The 18935-nt window shown below is 44.8% G+C and overlaps 1 protein-coding gene across 1 annotated transcript; it reads left to right on the forward strand.

The window, feature by feature from the left end:
- The first annotated feature begins 1289 nt into the window (after positions 1-1289).
- GJC1 (gap junction protein gamma 1) lies at positions 1290-4387 on the forward strand. Its single transcript, XM_082861399.1, has 2 exons — positions 1290-1366; positions 2548-4387. Exon 2 carries the CDS (start codon positions 2568-2570, stop codon positions 3756-3758), a length of 1191 nt encoding a protein of 396 aa, XP_082717525.1. The 5' UTR covers positions 1290-1366; positions 2548-2567; the 3' UTR covers positions 3759-4387.
- Positions 4388-18935: the final 14548 nt, after the last annotated feature.

Below are 18935 nucleotides of genomic sequence, written 5' to 3' on the forward strand. Positions count from 1 at the left end.
GCTGCTTTATAACTTAGAAGCTTTGAAGGGTTTGTCACTAATTTCCCCCTGAACTGTTGAGAAATTATTTCATAGCAATAATTATTAAAAAGGTACCCATTTGTTTTCGGTATGGATGGCAGTGTAGAGGATGAGCTTCCTAACTAATTAACAATTGCACTTTCATGATTTTGGCTTATTGGAACAAATAGAATTTCAGGCTTTAAGGGAAATGCTTTAGATATATATGGCGTTTGGGGAAAATGTGAATCTGGACTTGTGGACGTGAATCATTATTGAGTTCTGTGTTGGAAATCTGGCTTACATCACCGCTTAAAGACTGCATATTATTTACTTCTTGTGGTGTGGTTTTATAACTTGTGTATGCAGTGAGAGAAGTGGTGAGCTCAGTTGGACATCAGGGCTGGAAATAAGAGTTGTACTTGAAGTCCTATGGTGAGATCTTTGTGTGGTTGGATTCTGTATGTGAATCTTCGTACTTGCATGTTATGCAGATGCCTGAACTTTTCTTCTTCTTCATTGACCTTTTGGGAACTGTTCTGAGTTTTTTTCATGTATCTTTTTTATTAAGTTATTTTGAACACATAATAACTTGGAACACTCAGGGATTGTTTTACATTCATTTATTAAATTAAATGATAGTAAGTGTGGATGACTCTTGGCCATAGCTATTCCATAGTTTGCAGAACTTGATAATGAGCAATAATTTGTCCTATATATATAGTTTTTAATCACAATACAGATGCAGGTGTTTTCCTTCTGTGAGCAGTTGAGTCTGTAAATCACCTTCTGTGGATATGGGTGTCCCAATGACTGAGAGCCAGCTGTTGGGTGTTTTAACTGAACAGCTCGCTCCTAGTTGGCTGCTCAGATCCCATTGAGAGAGGTGTTGGCTGCTCCAGAGAATAGAACAGGAATAGAGCGCACAGGGTGAAGATTTTTGCAAGGCCTTTAGTGACCCGGTTTAAATTTGGTGAAATTTTCTACTTTGGCTTTTTCCTATAGGTGCCAGAGTTCATCTGCTTCAGATTTTCACCAATGACTCATCTTCCTGTCATATTTTCTTAGACTACAGTGACCTAAGACTCTTTGAGTCACTGTTAGGTAGTTTCTCCTACCACGTATAGGAGGAGAGAACAGTGATATTCAAACTCAAGCCTGTTTCCATCTCATGCTGATTGATTCCTATGGTGCATAGAAAACTGTTTCTCCCTGAAAATGGCGTTCTAGTGATTTATTGTTTTCTGTGGGAGGAAACTTATGACCTTCTTTTTTCTTTTTCCCTTCCAGAGGGAATCTGGAAAACTTGTAAGCAAAACATCATTTCTCTTAGAAAATTTTGGATAACAGAAATTCTGGATAACAGGTAAAAAGTATATTTAGATTTCTTTGGTGATGCTGATAATCAACTGTTATCTGCAGAAGTAAACCAAGAGAGGGAAGATAGAAGAGAAAAGCTAGGTGTGCTATGTGGCAGGGGTTGTATTAGGGATTTTATGTACATTATCTCATTTGATGGTTTTTACCTGGATTCTGGACATAGATCTAAGAATCTCAGAATAAAACTATCCTTCAAAATGCTGTTTTAAGTGGATTTGTCTATTGATTGGATTTTTAATGTCCTCACAATTCGATCTACAGGCATTTTTTAACTTCTACCGTAAACAAAATACAGAAATATAATACAGAATGCTAGAATCTCTGTGATGCAGCCTAGCTCAGGAGTGTCTTCCTTGTTTCTTTCTGTCTTTTATTTTAGTTCTTGATCTTTGCCAGTTATTTGCAGCTGTACTATCTCCTTAATTCTTTTTTAATACTTTGTCACCAGGTCCAAAATTTAACTTTCCTGGTAAGGTACCTCTTCACAACGGAGTCCATCCAGCCCAGGTGTCCCCATTATGTTCTCAGTGGCAGTCTTACTGTGACCAAATAGCCATACTTCTGTGCTTATTTTCTTATCTGTATTCCACAAAGTTCGAAGGTCTTATGAAATAATACTGTATGTAAAAAATCCAGTATAGGGCTTCCCTGGTGGCTCAGTGGTTGAGAGTCCGCCTGCCGATGCAGGGAACACGGGTTCGTGCCCCGGTCCGGGAAGATCCCACGTGCCGCGGAGCGGCTGGGCCCGTGAGCCATGGCCGCTGAGCCTGTGCGTCCGGAGCCTGTGCTCCGCAACGGGAGAGGCCACAGCAGTGAGAGGCCCGCGTACTGCAAAAAAAAAAAAAAAAAAAAAATCCAGTATATTTTGAGATATATATCTCAAATGATAGCTATAATTTTACCTTTTAAGCTAAGGAAGACACGAAAACTAATCAGACTTCCTAGGACCCTGTAGGCCCAAACCAGTGCTCTTAGACTGAGGTGAATGGTCCTACCTGATGGTAGTATAGAGAGTGAGATGCTATTTATTCTAACAGTCATTCTAGTATGAGCCTTGAAGATAAATTTCAAGTATGTAGAGAAGTAGTTACTAGAGATATCATCAATGAAAAAATTAAGATTTTAATATTTGCTGATTTTCCTTTAGTATTTTTTCATTTTTATCAGGGTGAACCAGTTCAGTCACCATGAGTTGGAGCTTCCTCACTCGCCTGCTAGAGGAGATCCACAACCACTCCACGTTCGTGGGGAAGATCTGGCTCACTGTATTGATCGTCTTCCGGATTGTCCTTACAGCTGTAGGAGGAGAGTCCATCTATTACGACGAGCAAAGCAAATTTGTGTGCAACACAGAGCAGCCAGGCTGCGAGAACGTCTGCTATGATGCCTTTGCACCCCTCTCCCACGTGCGCTTCTGGGTGTTCCAGATCATCCTGGTGGCCACCCCCTCAGTGATGTACCTGGGCTACGCCATTCATAAGATTGCCAAAATGGAGCATGGTGAAGCAGACAAGAAGGCCGCTCGGAGCAAACCCTATGCAATGCGTTGGAAACAGCACCGGGCTCTGGAAGAAACAGAAGAGGACCATGAGGAGGATCCCATGATGTATCCAGAAATGGAATTAGAAAGTGAAAAAGAAAATAAAGATCAGAACCAATCTAAACCTAAGCATGATGGCCGACACCGGATTCAGGAGGACGGGCTCATGAAAATCTATGTGCTGCAGCTGCTGGCAAGGACCGTGTTTGAGGTGGGCTTTCTGATAGGGCAGTACTTCCTGTATGGCTTCCAAGTCCACCCATTTTATGTGTGCAGCAGACTTCCTTGCCCTCATAAGATAGACTGCTTTATTTCCAGACCCACTGAAAAGACCATCTTTCTTCTGATAATGTATGGTGTCACAGGCCTTTGCCTGTTGCTTAACATTTGGGAGATGCTTCATTTAGGATTTGGGACAATTCGAGACTCACTAAACAGTAAAAGGAGGGAACTGGAAGATCCGGGTGCTTATAATTATCCTTTCACTTGGAACACACCATCTGCTCCCCCTGGCTATAACATTGCCGTCAAACCAGATCAAATCCAGTACACCGAACTGTCCAATGCTAAGATTGCCTACAAGCAAAACAAGGCCAACATCGCCCAGGAACAACAGTACGGCAGCCATGAGGACAACCTCCCAGCTGACCTGGAGACTCTGCAGAGGGAAATCAAAATGGCTCAGGAACGCCTGGATCTGGCAATCCAGGCCTACAGTCACCAAAACAACCCCCATGGTCCCCGGGACAAAAAAGCCAAAGTGGGGTCCAAGGCTGGGTCCAACAAAAGCAGTGCTAGTAGCAAATCGGGGGATGGGAAGACCTCTGTCTGGATTTAACCTTGGCTGGGCTTAAAACTTGTGCTTTTCATAGTTCACGGTAAGCAGCGGCTCACGGAATAACGACCTCCACTGAGTAAACATTCAGCTCTGGTTATTTTCAGGGATGCTGTTGGCCCATGATCCAAGCTCAGGGGACTCTGAAGTGGGGGCTGGGACAGGGGGAAAGAACGGGAAACACAGTGTTCCTGGACACATGTTCCAGCAATAATACAGTTGCAGAACTTTACATTTGCGTCTTCCAGATCTGGAAAAGAACAGATATATTTAAATCATTCTTGTTGAACAGTTTTTGTATGTACAGTATTATGGTACTTTTTTTTTTTTAGTATGAGAACTTTTCTTTGTATTTGTATATTGGACCACTGTAGTTATACTTTTATATTAAAGGGGAAATAATCCTTAAGGTAATGCCTGTTAGGCTAGTGTTATTACTTTGTTCAGCAAATTCTACCCTGGATTTAAAGTTTTAATAGATGCTACATACCTAATAAAAGTGCCTCTCGTGTTACAGGGAAGATTGCAGATATGTAAGGAGCCGGAGGAGGATGAATCAGTTCTCAGTCTTGGAAAGAAAGTCCATAGTAGAGGGAGGTTGAGATCTCTCTTTGACTTGAGAAATCTTTGAATCTCATTCATTTGTCCAGATTTGTATCTAGTCTTTGAAAACCTATTTGTGTTTTCAAAGAAGATAAAGTGATTCACTGCAGAAGTCCTTTAAATATCAAGCCTTGCCAGTGTATGCTTTGATGGTGTGTATATAATGTCAATTCTTTCAAAAGGCTGGTGCACAAAGCTGTCCTCATCCAGTAGCAGTGTGGAGACCCTGGCTAGAACTGTTCTAAGATTCCTCTGTCACAAAACAAAGGCACTCCTGGGAAATAGGCCCTGATAAGATGTTTAGTTGTGGACCTGTTTGATTTGCCTTAAACCTGTATCCAAACACCTGCCTCTCTGGTTTCTTAAGCCAGTGCTGGATATTTTTTTAATATGGTAACAGTAAAAATACGAAAATTCCCTTCTAGGCTAAAAATTAAAGCTACCTTAAACTGCATATGGCAGAAGGCCTAAATTCAAATTCCTTATTCTTTATAATTCACCATGGAACTTTTATAATTTACATATTTCTGCCAATGTAGGTTTCTGCCTGGAAGACCAGTCAGACCTGGGATTCTATCTGTGAATAGACCGAAAGAGAATTTCAGTATTTATTTGCTGTAGGCGTATCTATTTGTTCATGACAAGCATTAATGTTCACATAACACTCGTAATTTGCAGTAGTATTTTACTGCCATTTTCAACCTTCTCTAACGTTGGAGAACTTTGCTCTCCTGTCATGTTCACATCATTTGTCTTACAGTTTATGAGCTTCTGAGTAAGAGCTTTTGGTAAAGATTTAAAGGAAGCGGTGTTTGCTTCACCAGGGAGCTTTCATTTTGGGTATCTCACTCTCTTCCAACAGAAAGTTATTGCAAGCCACCTCCAACTTTGAAATTCCAAGAGTGCTATTTTTTTGACTTAATTTTTAAATGTCAGTTCTCTATTCTTAGAACAGCGTCCTGTATGCAGTTCTTTTTTTCTTTGTTGCTGTCCATTGCATTTCTCCCCCACCTCCACCCCCCGCAAAAGACACTCAGTTGAAAATTTAAGCTTATCTTCTAACCATGCATTTACCTTTATTTTGCTTTTTTTAGTCTGGAAATTTTAGCCTAGAGAAGTTCTTCAGGATCTCTAAACACTTAAGCAAAAGGTAAACTCCCTTGAGACTGAAGGGGAAATTTCAGAAAATGATTTCTACATGTATGGATCCTTGATAATTAATAGACCTGCACAGTTTCCTTGAAACCAAGTGTTTAATAAGGAATTTCAAATAATTATTCTAAAACAGAGAGGATTTTAAATACTTCAGGCCAGCTAAGATAAAGAACTAGCAATAATTCTTATGTCGGTAGAACTTCATGTATATTTCTTAATTGAAGGACAGAAAAGATACACATACATTCACATCCATATTCAGAGCCTGAAGGAGAACAGAGTGGCTTTGCCAGTGGAAGGGTTGGGGATCTGAGTGAGGGAGAGGGAAGGAGTCAAGCAGAAATGCCAGGCAGACATTCGGCGCCAGAAGCATCCACTTAGTTTCTACAAACAGGGCCTCTGGTGTTTCATCTGGGCTTGTTCTGATGAGAATGTTATCTTTTGTGTCTGGATAATTCTTCAACTTCCTCAAGTACATAGAAAGATATTCTGGGTCACTTCACATGTGTTAAGGTCTATTTTTATTCTCTCACTAAAGTTCTAATTATGACATAGATTTCCCAACTCTCACTGCTTTCTTAGTCCATTTCTTTCAGCCTTTGAACATATGAGTTTGCCAAGGCCATTCTCCCCTAACAACATGTCATGGACTTACATTAAGAAAACGGCCCTATCAGTGTCTAGCTTGTTAACCCATGAATTGGGTCTACATTGAGTCTATAAAATATTGTTCCAGTTACTGTTCTGGAACTTGCAGGTATTTGTATAAAACACCTGTCAGCAGGGTTTTTTTTTCCCTATCAAAATCATTCCTTTGAATTGCTGTATAAGACATGCTCTGTAGGGCTTCCCTGGTGGCGCAGTGGTTGAGAGTCCACCTGCCGATGCAGGGGACACGGGCTCATGACCCGGTCCGGGGAGATCCCACATGCCACGGAGCGGCTGGGCCCGTGAGCCATGGCCGCTGAGCCTGCGCGTCCGGAGCCTGTGCTCCGCAACGGGAGAGGCCACAACAGTGAGAGGCCCGCGTACCGCAAAAAAAGACATGCTCTGTCGTATGACATTTGCTTCTCTAAATAGAAGTTGAGTGCTTAGTCCTTCACAGACTACAATCAGGATATGGTCAACATGTTATATTCCTGAAAATACAGTTGGATTTATTCAGATGTGGTGTGTCCTTTGTTCATCTTTGTTACAATTATTCAGAAGAGATCAGTAAAGCAAATAGGCTTTTTTCTTAGTTCAAATTTGAGGGAAGAATTATATAACATTTTCCCCTAAAGAAATGTTACTGTTCATTTTGTGGCTTCCTCTTTGCTTTATGCCTTAGTTTCGCCTGTTTCTATATTTGTTCATTTAAAACCACAAGCGTGTTACTTCATTGAAGTCAGTTTGTCTGGGGATTTTCCTTGACTGACGTCTATAGACTTTCGATAAAAAGGAACTTTGCCAACTAAAATGGTTCTCACAGGTTAGGGCTCCCACATATCTGTCTTTTAGAAGGACACCTATATCTTTAAAAAGAAAAACATCATCATTAGGTACCTTAACTGTCATTTCATCATGGTATGAGACTAGGCAGTTCACTTCACTTTTCCAAGTTCCAGGAGCCACTTACCTCTCAGAAGTGTTATGAAGTAGTTAGAAAAAGCGTCTGGTAAAAAGTATTAAAAAACCAACTATTATTGTCATTTGTCTGACCTTGGAGCTTCAAAAAAAAAATAGGTGAAAGAACTATGTGATGTAGTAAGAAGTCCTTCAGTGCTCTTTATCACTGGAATAGGAATCAGTGATTGTTTAAAACACTTAACTTGCTCTAAGCAGTTTATACCAAGAATGGACTTAAATGTTATTCCTATTAGTCATACCTATGCTTTACCCGTTATGCTTATAAACGTCTAGGCTTTACGTTTTCTGTCTCATTTAAGAGACAGTACACTGCTAAAAATAATACCTATAGTTTAGGATAAATTTTTGGCCAGCCAGTTTTTTATAAAAGGCAAGTATGTTATACTTGAACCTACTTCACAAATGCCTTTTTATACAGGAAAGGTCTTTCCCAACTGTGAAGAAAAGTACCTGAAGTCAGAGATATGCGGCTGCTGGTCATTTTGATTGGAAGGTGCCAGTTGTTAGATTAATTTTATCTTTATAAAATCATGTAATTTCACGAAGAGTCTTACCACCTGAAAGTAAAGCCCCTGCACCTATACAGTGCAGAGTTTGGAAATAAAATTTCAACTCACCTATATATCGTAAATCTGTAGTAATCCACAGTTACCATCAAAGATTAGAGTCACTAGGTTGACTTGCATACTTGTCACTCATTCTGGCCACATATCCTGGAGAGTTTAAAAGATTTTATTTGTTGTCCCTAATGTGCAGTTGTGTTGTTTTTAATAATGATGTTAAGTGAGTTTGGTTCATGCACATTCCATGTTAATAATCATACTTTTGAAAGAAGCAATCCATGTATTCCAAAATTCAGGATTCCAAACAAAAGAAAGCCCTACTCCCGTGCAAAATCTCTACAGGAATAAAAGAAGTAAGAGTTCTGCATTTCAGGGTTGGCTTGCTGAACCAGCAAAGACATTTGGCTGTATGATTCCAAGATTGGAAGTGGTTTTCTTTTCTGTACTCTCTATTGTGTTCTCTTCGATAAATCTCTTACAGAAGTCTCTACCTCAGGCACTAAGTGTTAGATATGATTAGCATATTGATACCAAAAATCTTAGCTAGGACTTCCAACTTTTTAAGATAATTTAAATGTAAAATTCAACTGTTAACCAGCAATTTAATGTCATGTGATGTGCAGTTTGGATATTGTATGAACAGCTAAGGAGTTACCCATTCTAGTGCCAAAGATCACTCGTTGCTAATTTTGTTCTGTACAGTTGATGTAAAATTTTATGGTGGGGACAGACTCTGCTGAGGGCCTTGTCTCTAGGAAGATTTTTTGTCAGTTCCAGATGTTTTTGTCAGTTCCAAATACAGTTTAGAAGATTCATTCGTGGTCTGTGCATCTTTTTCCAAATGTGAAAACTCAACTGCCAGGAGATGTCATATTGAGGATTTTTACCCCATTCTTTGTGTCAGATAGTGCCCGAGAGCTTAGTGGTTTACACATAAAACCTGATATGAAAATCTCTTCCCATACCTTCACCTGTAAGTTGATCTCAGTGGAAATACGTGAGCAGGAAATTTTCCAAGTAGAGGTTTGGGCTCAAAAGATGCCCTTTTTCATAGCTGGGTTAGAACTCCTCTGGAATGGCTGTGGCTAAAAGGATTTGGCATGTTTGTGGCATCACAATCTGGGAGGCGTAGGTGGCCTTAAGGGTGGAGGCTAAGGTCTAAGCACAGAAACCAGGAACATACCCGCTCTCTGGCTCCCTTTGGTTCTCGAGGCCTGGAGAAGAGGAGTGCCTTCTGAGAAAGATGCTCCTCACAGACGTAGACCAGTCTTGGTGTGACTAATCCACTTTGTGAGAATAGAGGATGTGGGAGAGGGCTGAGGAGAGGGTAGCATTTATTCCAACAATGCCCTCTGTTACCCCAGACACAGAATAGCTGACTGAGTGACAGAATAGGTCATGCGTCAAGCCCACCCTCAACGGCACAGATTGTAAACTGGTCAGCCAACCATATTTGGTAATAAACTTGTGAGCTGTTTGAAAGCTGCTGGAGCTGTTAAGTCACTGCTAGTTTGGAAAGTGGATTCTTTGGCAGATTTGCCATCAGAACAGATATTAGTACCTGGAAAAGGTGTTGCATCAAAGTTAAAGTCTGTTTTCTTTGCTACATAGAGATTAAAACAATATTTCTAAGGTTTTAAGGGCTTATACCAATCTTAACATGTAATACTTTTAGCGTTTGCCTCCTTTAGTTATTTCGAGTTGGAAGCATGTTACACAGGGGCATAAACGATAGGGTTGAGGCGGAGCTGAGAACAGAATCCAGGTCTGCACAGTGATTGCGCAGTGGCTTAATCCAGCATCCTATGTTCTTTTCCTAGCGAAGTGCAGAAGCAGATATTAGTGGGGCTCTCACTGTGGCAGGGGGTGGATCCAGCTGGCTGGACCTTGCTGTGTTTACAGCATTTTTTCCAAATGTGACCCTTGGACCACCTATGAAGAAGTAACCGGGAATTCCTATTAAGATGTTGGTTCCTTGGACCCATCTGAGGCCTATAATAAGAACTAATAAGTTCTCCAGGTGATTTTTAATCTTTTATTAAGGTGTAATTCACATGATGTAAAAGTCACCCTTTTTAGTGTATAGCTACAAATGCATGCCTTGAGCAGCTAGCACCGGAAGATACAGCATAGTGACATCACCCAAGGATTCTCTCTAGGTAATTCTTATGTGTATTGAGGTTTGAGAACCACTTAGGAAAAAAATGAAAACATGGAATGTGGGCCAGAATAAAAGTGAGAGGGGGATTGTTTTGAGCGATCTCTGTTCAAGGAGGTTTAAACCTGACATAGCACATGAATGTCATCTCACGTGCCAGCTCAGACTGATGGCTGTCTGGAGTGGAGGACTGCAGATGATTCAGACTGTCATCTGGAATCAGTGGGTTAGTCCCTAAGTGATTTGGGGGAGGGGCGGGGGCCGCTGGGAAGAATGCTGTCTCCAACTAGATGTTTAAACATAAGTGTTTTTTTATTGGAGTATAGTTGATTTAAAATGTGTTTCTGCTGTACAGCAAAGCGAATCAGTTATACGTTCACATATATCCACTCTTTTTTAGATTCTTTTCCCATATAGATCATTACAGAGTATTGAGAAGAGTTCCTTATGCTATACACTAGGTTCTTATTAGTTATCTATTTTATATATAGTAGCGTGTGTATGTCAATTCCAATCTCCCAATTTATCCCTCCCCCCCAAGCATAAATTTTCAAAACATCCTCCAGTATGCACTCAGGACTTCTGGCTTATGACTATGACTAGACCAAGAACCATCCCACCTTGTATATGAACGAGTTTGGTGTCTTTACTTCGGAGTTTCTCCACCCTACATTTTATAACATCTTTGAGGAAATTAGAAATAGGAAGTGACTCAGGGTTGGAAAACAAAAGGAAAAAGATGATGACATGGTAACACGCATCCGCTGTCAGTTGGTTTTCTCTCCTGCCCTCTCAATCCTGAGGAAATGGCACAGCACTTCCTTGCCCTGCCCTTGACATGCTATGCCTACTTTAAACGAGATTCAGGGATTGTGAAAGAAAACCTATGGAAGCCCGCTGCTAGTGCCTCAAGGAAAAGCTGACCGGATTCCCTCTTTACCCTCGGCCAAACCTCCCACAAGTATCCTTGTCTGCTCTGCTCTGCGGGGCCATCACACAGGGTATGGGCTGGCTGACAGCCTTAAACTCCAGGCAAGGCAGAACCAAGCAAGTGTTCATAACCGATTTCGGTGCATAGCCAGTGACCTGAATGGGACCTGACCATGGGGAAAAATGATACAGAACTAGATAGCTTTTTTCAATTTTATTTTTAGTTTGTACAGTCAGTCCCGTGAAAGTGAAATTTTATCTTTGCTCTGGAAACATTGAAAAACACTGACAGGGAGCTCCTTCAGCCTGGCCCATTTTCCTGAAAGCGTGTTGCAGCTGTGGCTTCTGCCCAGCAGGCAGAGACTGATGTTCGATCCTGTACCCAGGTGCTGTAGAGAGCAGTGACAGGCCTCAGCTTCTGACTGCAGAGGGGTCCGCACAAGGATTTGGGCTCCGTAAGACACTTTTAATGCCAAAAGCCCTGGAAACAGAGTGAGTGCGAATTGTCAGTGGATTGCTTACTTCACATTCAAATGGGGAAATGATCACAGACAAAGGAGCTACAGCTTTGTTTTAAAATATAAATTTATTTATTGTTGGCTGCGTTGGGTCTTTGTTGCTGCACATGGGCTTTCTCTAGTTGCGGCGAGCGGGGGTTACGTTGTGGTGCGCGGGCTTCTCATCGCGGCGGCTTCTCTTGTGGAGCATGGGCTCTAGAGCGCAGGCTCAGTAGTTGTGGCGCACGGGCTTAGTTGCTCCGCGGCATGTGGGATCTTCCCGGACCAGGGCTCAAACCCGTGTCCCCTGCATTGGCAGGCGGATTCTTAACCACTGCGCCACCAGGGAAGCCTGAGCTACAGCTTTTGAACCAGCTGTGATTATAGACCAGCTTGTGATTATGGTGTTTAGTTCCAGTGGTCTGCTTTGGGGGGCTTGTTGACCCAGAAGACACATAGTGTGGGGTAGGAACTGCTTTTCCTTTATCTTAATCGACCCTAGGCAGTGAGCAGCTGCTCAAGCCAGCCCTTTGAGTTGTTGGCTATGATCCCGGGAAATAGCTAGAAGAGTAGGGACTTCCCTGGGTCCAGTGGTTAAGAATCCACCTTCCAGTGCAGGGGACATGCATTTGATCAGGGAACTAAGAGCCCACATGCCGCAGGGTAACTAAGCCCGTGTGCCACAACAACTGAGCCTGCGCTCTACAGCCCGCGAGCCACAGCTACTGAAGCCCACGTGCCTAGAGCCCGTGGTCCACAGCAAGAGAAGCCACCGCAATGAGAAGCCCACGCACCACAACGAAGAGTAGCCCCCGCTCGCTGCAACTGGAGAAAGCCCGCGCATAGCAACAAAGACCCGACGCAGCCAAAAATAAATAAATACATACATTTATATATTTTTTAAAAAGTAATATACATGCACATGTCTTAAAATTCAAAGTACCGGGGCTTCCCTGATGGCGCAGTGGTTGAGAGTCTGCCTGCCAATGCAAGGGACACGGGTTCGTGCCCCGGTCCGGGAGGATCCCACGTGCCGCGGAATGGCTGGGCCCATGAGCCATGGCCGCTGGGCCTGCGCGTCCGGAGCCTGTGCTCCGCAGCGGGAGAGGCCACAACAGTGAGGCCCGCGTACCGCAAAAGAAAACAAAAACAAAAATTCAATGTACCAAAATGTGTTAAGTGGGTGAAGAGTAAATATCCCTTTCCCAATAGTTTTTCTCCCCAGGTGTAAATGCTGGTCTGTTTTTGTGAGTTCTACACAGGTTTTTCCTGTGCGTATATCAGTCTACGTATGAGGTGTCATCCTATAGACACCTCCATGTCTTATTTTTTCACTTCCTACATCTTGGAGCACTTTTCACACCAGCATTTGTAGACCTACTTTGCTGGATGCCTTCAGTTTTATACTTTATGCTTCTAGCAACCCTCAACACCATGTTCTCAAGAGAACAGGAGAGAGAGCTTCCCAGAAGTGAATTTGCAAGCGCTTACCAAAAGTGAAGACCATGCAGGTGCTTGATGGGGGGTCTTCAGCTCTCTCTCCGAGCGTAATTTCGTAATTTCTAGCGTCTTCGTATAATACATCCTCTGAACAAGGATTGACATGTAGTTTTGGCTCTTTCCTAAAAACTAAAAGCTGTTATTAAATTTAGCCCCCAAAACTTTCTCAGATTTAACATCTACAGATTTAGGCCAAATCATGGTAAGATGAAGGCCAGTAAATACGCATTTCTGATGTGGTCTGATCAGAGCACAAGTTACTGCTTCTGTAGAAGTGAGGTTTCCTCATCAAGGATGGTAATGGGCCCACTGCTCTGGCTCTACTGGTCGTGACACACTGGAGTATTCTCTGTTTCTGGGCAACATGCTTTAGGAGGAACATGAGTAGGTTGGGGCATGTCCAGAGGAGAATAACAGGACAGGGCAAGACCTGGGTCCCTGGCCCGTGAAGGGCACTTAAGGAATCCGAAAGGATCTTTAGCTTGAGGGAGAGAAGACTTGCACTGGGGAAGTAGGAGCAGTCCTCGCAGTTAAAGGACTCGCCTAGGAATTCCGTGGTAGTCCAGTGGTTAGGACTCCGGGATTCCACCGCAGGGGACACCGGATCGATCCCTGGTCAGGGAACTAAGATCTCGCATGCAGCGGGACGAAAAAGAAAAAAAAAAAGGACAGTCTTAGGAAGATAAGAGGACACTAGCAAGGAGGAATCGGAGGGAGGCAGAACGTGGTTACAATTTAAGTTTTCTGATAAAGAATCTCTAGGGTTCTGAGGTGGTGTGTTTCCCATCATTGTAATTCACACGAAGGCTAAACTGGGGGATTTGCAGCAGGAATCAAGCGGGAAGCTGGACAGATACTTTCTCAAGTCCCTCTCATTTCCTGATTCTGCAGTTCTGTCTGAATAAACAAGATTTTAGTCTCCATCCCCCTTTCAACAACACTGATTATTAGGATTTTTTTCTTTTATTCTTTCCCCTGAAGCTCCTGGAGGGGCTGGGCAAGTATTTTAGTAAGTAAACACTATAAACCTTTGAAGTTTATGAATTACTCAGAAAAGGGAAGAACCCATGGAGATGCTCTGAAGCTAGTGGCCGGCTCTTGTGTTGGAGCAGCAGGCCTGTTCTACCTCATAGCTCCACCGTCTCCGCTCTGGGCCACGGCAACTGCACAGGGTGTCATGTATTAGCGTCCTCCCCAACAAGGATGTTAGGTAGCCCCACATAAGAAAAAACTCTGCAGAAGTTGCAAAAAGACAGAAAACGAGACTCCCTGAGTGCCTTTACAGAGTTGTAGAAAATAGGAGCTTTACATCAAAGTTAACAGGGTCAGATGAACATTACAAGCAACATAGTGGGTTCAAGGGGGCGTGCCCTCTAAGGCTGGGTTTCCTTATCTGTCAAGTGGGGCTAAAATAGACCTGCATTTGGTGAGTGTATCACCTGAGATGCTGCGCCAGTGCCCGGCCCACTGTAAGCCTTACTAACTAGGGGCTGTGAGTTCTAAGGCTTCATACATGAGGGTACTTGGTGGGACGAATGGTGTTTCCACCAATAAACCCGGAAAGGCTCAGGAAATATGGTTGAGGGAGAGGGTGTGGGATTGGGAATATAATCCCAATTCTTTTTTACAGTAACAAGTCAGATATTCTTTCTGTTGTGCATTGGGAAAGAAATTTCCACAGTGAACACCTGTTGTGGGGTATGTCTCAAATGAAACTGTTTTGCTCTCACACCCCAAAGATCATTCGCATTCCAGATTAAACCCCAGTTCAACACAACAGGGACTTCCCTGGTGGGCCAGTGGTTAAGAATCCACCGTGTGGCCGAGAAAAACAAACAAAAAAACAAAAAAGCAGGACAGTTGTGAGCCAGTCTGGATTTTCAGGTCCAGTTGTACGTTTCCTACTTTTTTCCCTAGCCCAGTGCACAGCCATCCAATCCCGTCCAGTTTAGTCTTTGGAGGCACTGCCTTTTTTTTACTTGACAAACACTAAGCACCATGAATATTGCAGGCATCACATTACATGCTGGGAATATGATACTGTGAAAGGCAGGCTCTGCCCACCCGTCACGGAGTTGATGCTGTCTGGAGGGGTGGGAAGCATGCGTGGACAGGCTAGTGTGATGGAGTGTGCTGAGTGCTCTGATCTAGGAAGGAGAACAAGTGTTCCAAGAACATGTGGGGGAGACACCCAACCCAGGTGTCTTTCTGGAGCAAGCCACATCCATTGAGACCTAAATGATGAATAGGAGTTAGCTGGAGAAAATGAGGGTCAGTCACGTCATAAATGGGGAGAAGGTCCTGAAAAACTTCAAGAGACTGAAAGAGATTCCCAAGGTTGGAGTCTGGGGGGAAGGTGGACTTGAAGTGAGCTGGAAAGGCAGGTAGGGAACAGGCAGGTAAGCCAGAGTTCCGCGTTGAGGAACAACTGGAGAGGGCGTGGCTGGAGGAGTGGAGCTGGCCGTTGCCAGGGTCCGGATGATGGGATAGAGAAGGAGATGGATTTGGAGTTGACAACCTCCAGTGTTTGCTCCAAGGACTGGATGATTTTTTTTTTTTTTTTTTGCGGTACGTGGGCCTCTCACTGTTGTGGCCTCTCCCGTTGCGAAGCACAGGCTCCGGACGCGCACGCTCAGCGGCCATGGCTCACGGGCCCAGCCGTTCCGCGGCATGTGGGATCTTCCCGGACCGGGGCACGAACCCGTGTCCCCTGCATCAGCAGGTGGACTCTCAACCACTGCGCCACCAGGGAAGCCCTGGATGATTGATGAGGAAATGTGATGGTAGGAGCAGCCAATTCTATCAAGAAGTGTGGCTGTGGTGCCACAACTACTGAAGCCCTCGCGCCTAGAGCCCACGCTCCACAACGAGAGAAGCCACCGCAATGAGAAGCCTGCGCACCGCAACGAGCCCGCGTGCAGCAATGAAGACCCAACACAGCCAAAAATAAATAAACAAATACATAAATTTATTAAAAAAAAAAAAGTGTGGCTGTGAAGATTCAGGGCTGGTAGCCAGGGGTGTTCTGGTGGTGGTGGTTTTGTTTTTAAAGATGGAAAGGTCTTGAGTTTGGAAAGAAGTAGAAGACATCAGGGGTGAGGATTAGTAAATGACAGAATGGGGACTTCCCTGGTGGTCCAGTGGGTAGGACTCTGCGCTCCCAGTGCAGGGGGCCCAGGTTCGATCCCTGGTCAGAGAACTAGATCCAACATGCATGCTGCAACTAAGAGTTCACGTGCTGCAACGAAGATCCCACGTGCCGCAACTAAGATAAATAAATAAATAAGTAAAACTTAAAAAAAAAAAATTAATGGCAGAATGATGTCCTGAGAAGGTAGGGGGGGTTGCGGTTCAAGCTAAAGAGGGATTGACCTTTGGGAGGAAGGACTCAAGAGCACTGGTAAGAATGCAAGTGGGACCCTGGCAGGGCTTAAGAGTGGGGTTTCAGTTTGAGTGTGAAGTAGGAGGCGAGTGGTTATCTGGGTGAGAAGGGGTGGGATGGGGTGAGTTTGTCGGGAGCAAAGGAGGTGGGATTAAATGACGGGGAGAGGAAAGCATCGACCAGGCAAATGCAGGTGTGCCTGTGCCGCTGTTGTGAGCACCCAGCTGAGGTGGGAGACTACTGTGTTTTTTTTGGTTTTGGTTTTTTTAATTTTACCTATTTCTTTAATTGAAGTAGAGTTGATTTACAATGTTGTGTTAATTTCTGCTGTACAGCAAAGTGATTCAATTATACATATATGTATTCTTTTTTTATTCTTTTCCATTATGGTTTATCAGAGGATACTGAATATAGTTCTGTGTGCTATACAGGAGGACCTTATTGTTTATCCATTCCATACATAATAGCTTATGTCTGCTAACCCCAATCTCCCACCCCATCGCTTCCCCAATCCCCTCCCCCTTGGCAACCACAAGTCTGTTCTCTATGTCCGTGAGTCTGTTTCTGTTTCGTGCATAGGTTCATTTGTGTCATATTTTAGATTTCACATATAAGTGATGTCATATGGTATTTGTCTTTCTCTTTCTGACTTACTTCACTTAGTATGATGATCTCTAGTTGCATCCATGTTGCTGCAAATGGCATTATTTTATTCTTTTTTATGGCTGAGTAGTATTCTGTTGTATATATGGACCACATCTTCTTTATCCATTCATCTGTCGATGGACATTTAGGTTGTTTCGAGACTACGGTTTTGTAATGATGTCAACCTGGGCAAGCCGGAGAGTCTCTCTCTCCCTAAGATCAGCCCTGCTTCCCACCACCCTACCCCTGTGCCCTCAACCACACCTCAACCTGGGAATGACCCCCAGAGAACTGACAATCATCTCATGACAAAACAGAGTTTTCTGGGACAAACTTCATACGGTCTGTCCTCAGTGGAGACGCTGGAACACGTTCCTGCAGTGGCCTCTGGGGTGATGGAGGCCCCGTACTTTCAGCAGCTGCCGGGATCAGGCTTAACCTGGAGGAAGTTACAGGGGTCGGGCTGAAGGAAGGCAGAGCATGAGTTTATTTTTAAACCCAAGTGGGCACTCCAGCTGCCAGGGAGGAGCAGACAGCTCTTGGGGAGAATAGAGGTTGGCAGTTGGTCAGACACTTGTCAGGAAGCATGTAGGCTGCCAAGTGGGCAGGGGTTCAGGTGGCTGAAGGCCAGGACTGTCCCTGAGGGGCCGGGGGCGGGGATCTGCAGGGAGCAGCAGGTAACACTTCGGAGCCCAAGACGGCAGTGGGGGCGCGAGGCCTGAGCCCAGTGGTCCGGGCTGCCCTGGGGCTGTGAGTGTACCGAACACGGCCGGCGTCACTTCCCGGGGGGTGGGTCAGGCTGGGTCTCAATTCGTGGTCAGACGGACCACGTGAAGAGCTCTTTGCAAGAGCGAAGGGCAGTCCAGCATCAGGGATGCTCTGTTGGCATTCTGGGGGACCAAGTGTGCCTCATCTCCTTACAGCTGAGCTGGAAGGCAGCACTGCGCGGGGGATGGGATCCAGGGCTTCACAGCCTCATCAAGTTCAGGAAGTACGGAGATACTTCTCCCAGGTTCAGGCGACAGCAAGCCCTCCTGAGGACTCCTGCCCCAAGGGCTGTCGCCGCACCTTTCAGGAACTGTCACCAGGGGTGGCGTCCAGGTCGTAAGGTCATAAAAGAACAGTGATAGTTTGAAGCACAGCACCGATCGACGTTTACTTCCCACCTTGCTTTCAGCACCAGGAGGCCTGGAGAGCCACTGTGAATGTGGAGCTAAGGTTGGGGTGCGGAGGGTTCCTGGGCTTGGCGGGAGCGCCTGGGGGTCTGTGTGAGCCTGGGGTGCAGAGATCTCACTCCCTTAAATGCATCTGTAGCATCTTAAGAAATGAGAATTAATCTCCATCTTCAAAGGCCAAATGTTGAAGCTGAAGCCATTACTGACAGCCCTTGAAGTCCTTTCGGCAAGAAGAGTCGTCATCAGTCGTCACTGACCTTCTGCAGTGGGGGAGTCTGGGGGTAGAGGTTGCAGATGTGCTGGGGGATTGAGATGCCGGAACAGGGTGGGGACCAGGAATTTAGGCCAGCACTGCCCCGAGCCCTACTCTCTCTGCACGTGGAGGTGGTCCTAGGAATCCTGCCCTTCCAGCAGCTTCTAGCTGCTCGCCCTCCCCAGGCCCTTACCCACGGCAGCTATTTCTTGCTCCCCTTATCTCTTCTCTACCCTTCCCTTCCTCCATCCTTGCCCCAACCTCTCTCATCTTATCTTTCCCCTGAACAGGCAGGACTTTCAGAGCAAGATATCTGCAGGCCCAAAACGCTCTGGAGGGGAGGATGGGAGGAGGAGGTTCTTGGCTCAAACTGGGCCCCCAGTGGGGGAGGGACTCCCAGCCTTGGCCTTGCTCAGCCCCTTCCTGCCCCGGGCACAGTGAGGAAAGAGAAAATTCTCTGCGGGCTCAAGAGCACAGTGCCCTTGGGACCAGATAGCGGTTTTATCCAGCTTTCTGGACTCTCTTGGGAGGTGAGGACAGGCTGCTCTGGCTTCAACCATAAAAGGGAAGTTGGGTCTTCTGCCTGTTGGTAAGATGCTTTCCTAACTCAACTCCCATCTGCTTTGCTGAAGCCAGAGACAGCAGTTATCTTTGTCAGGAGAGCAAGGAAGCGGAAGCGCCAGGCCCTCC

This window comes from Leucopleurus acutus (genome assembly GCF_964270905.1).
Source record: "Leucopleurus acutus genome assembly, chromosome: 19".
NCBI lineage: Eukaryota > Metazoa > Chordata > Mammalia > Artiodactyla > Delphinidae > Leucopleurus > Leucopleurus acutus.

Bases quoted from the DNA above. Each gene is read 5' to 3' on its own strand.
- GJC1 (XM_082861399.1), top strand. From the start codon at position 2,568: ATGAGTTGGAGCTTCCTCACTCGCCTGCTAGAGGAGATCCACAACCAC.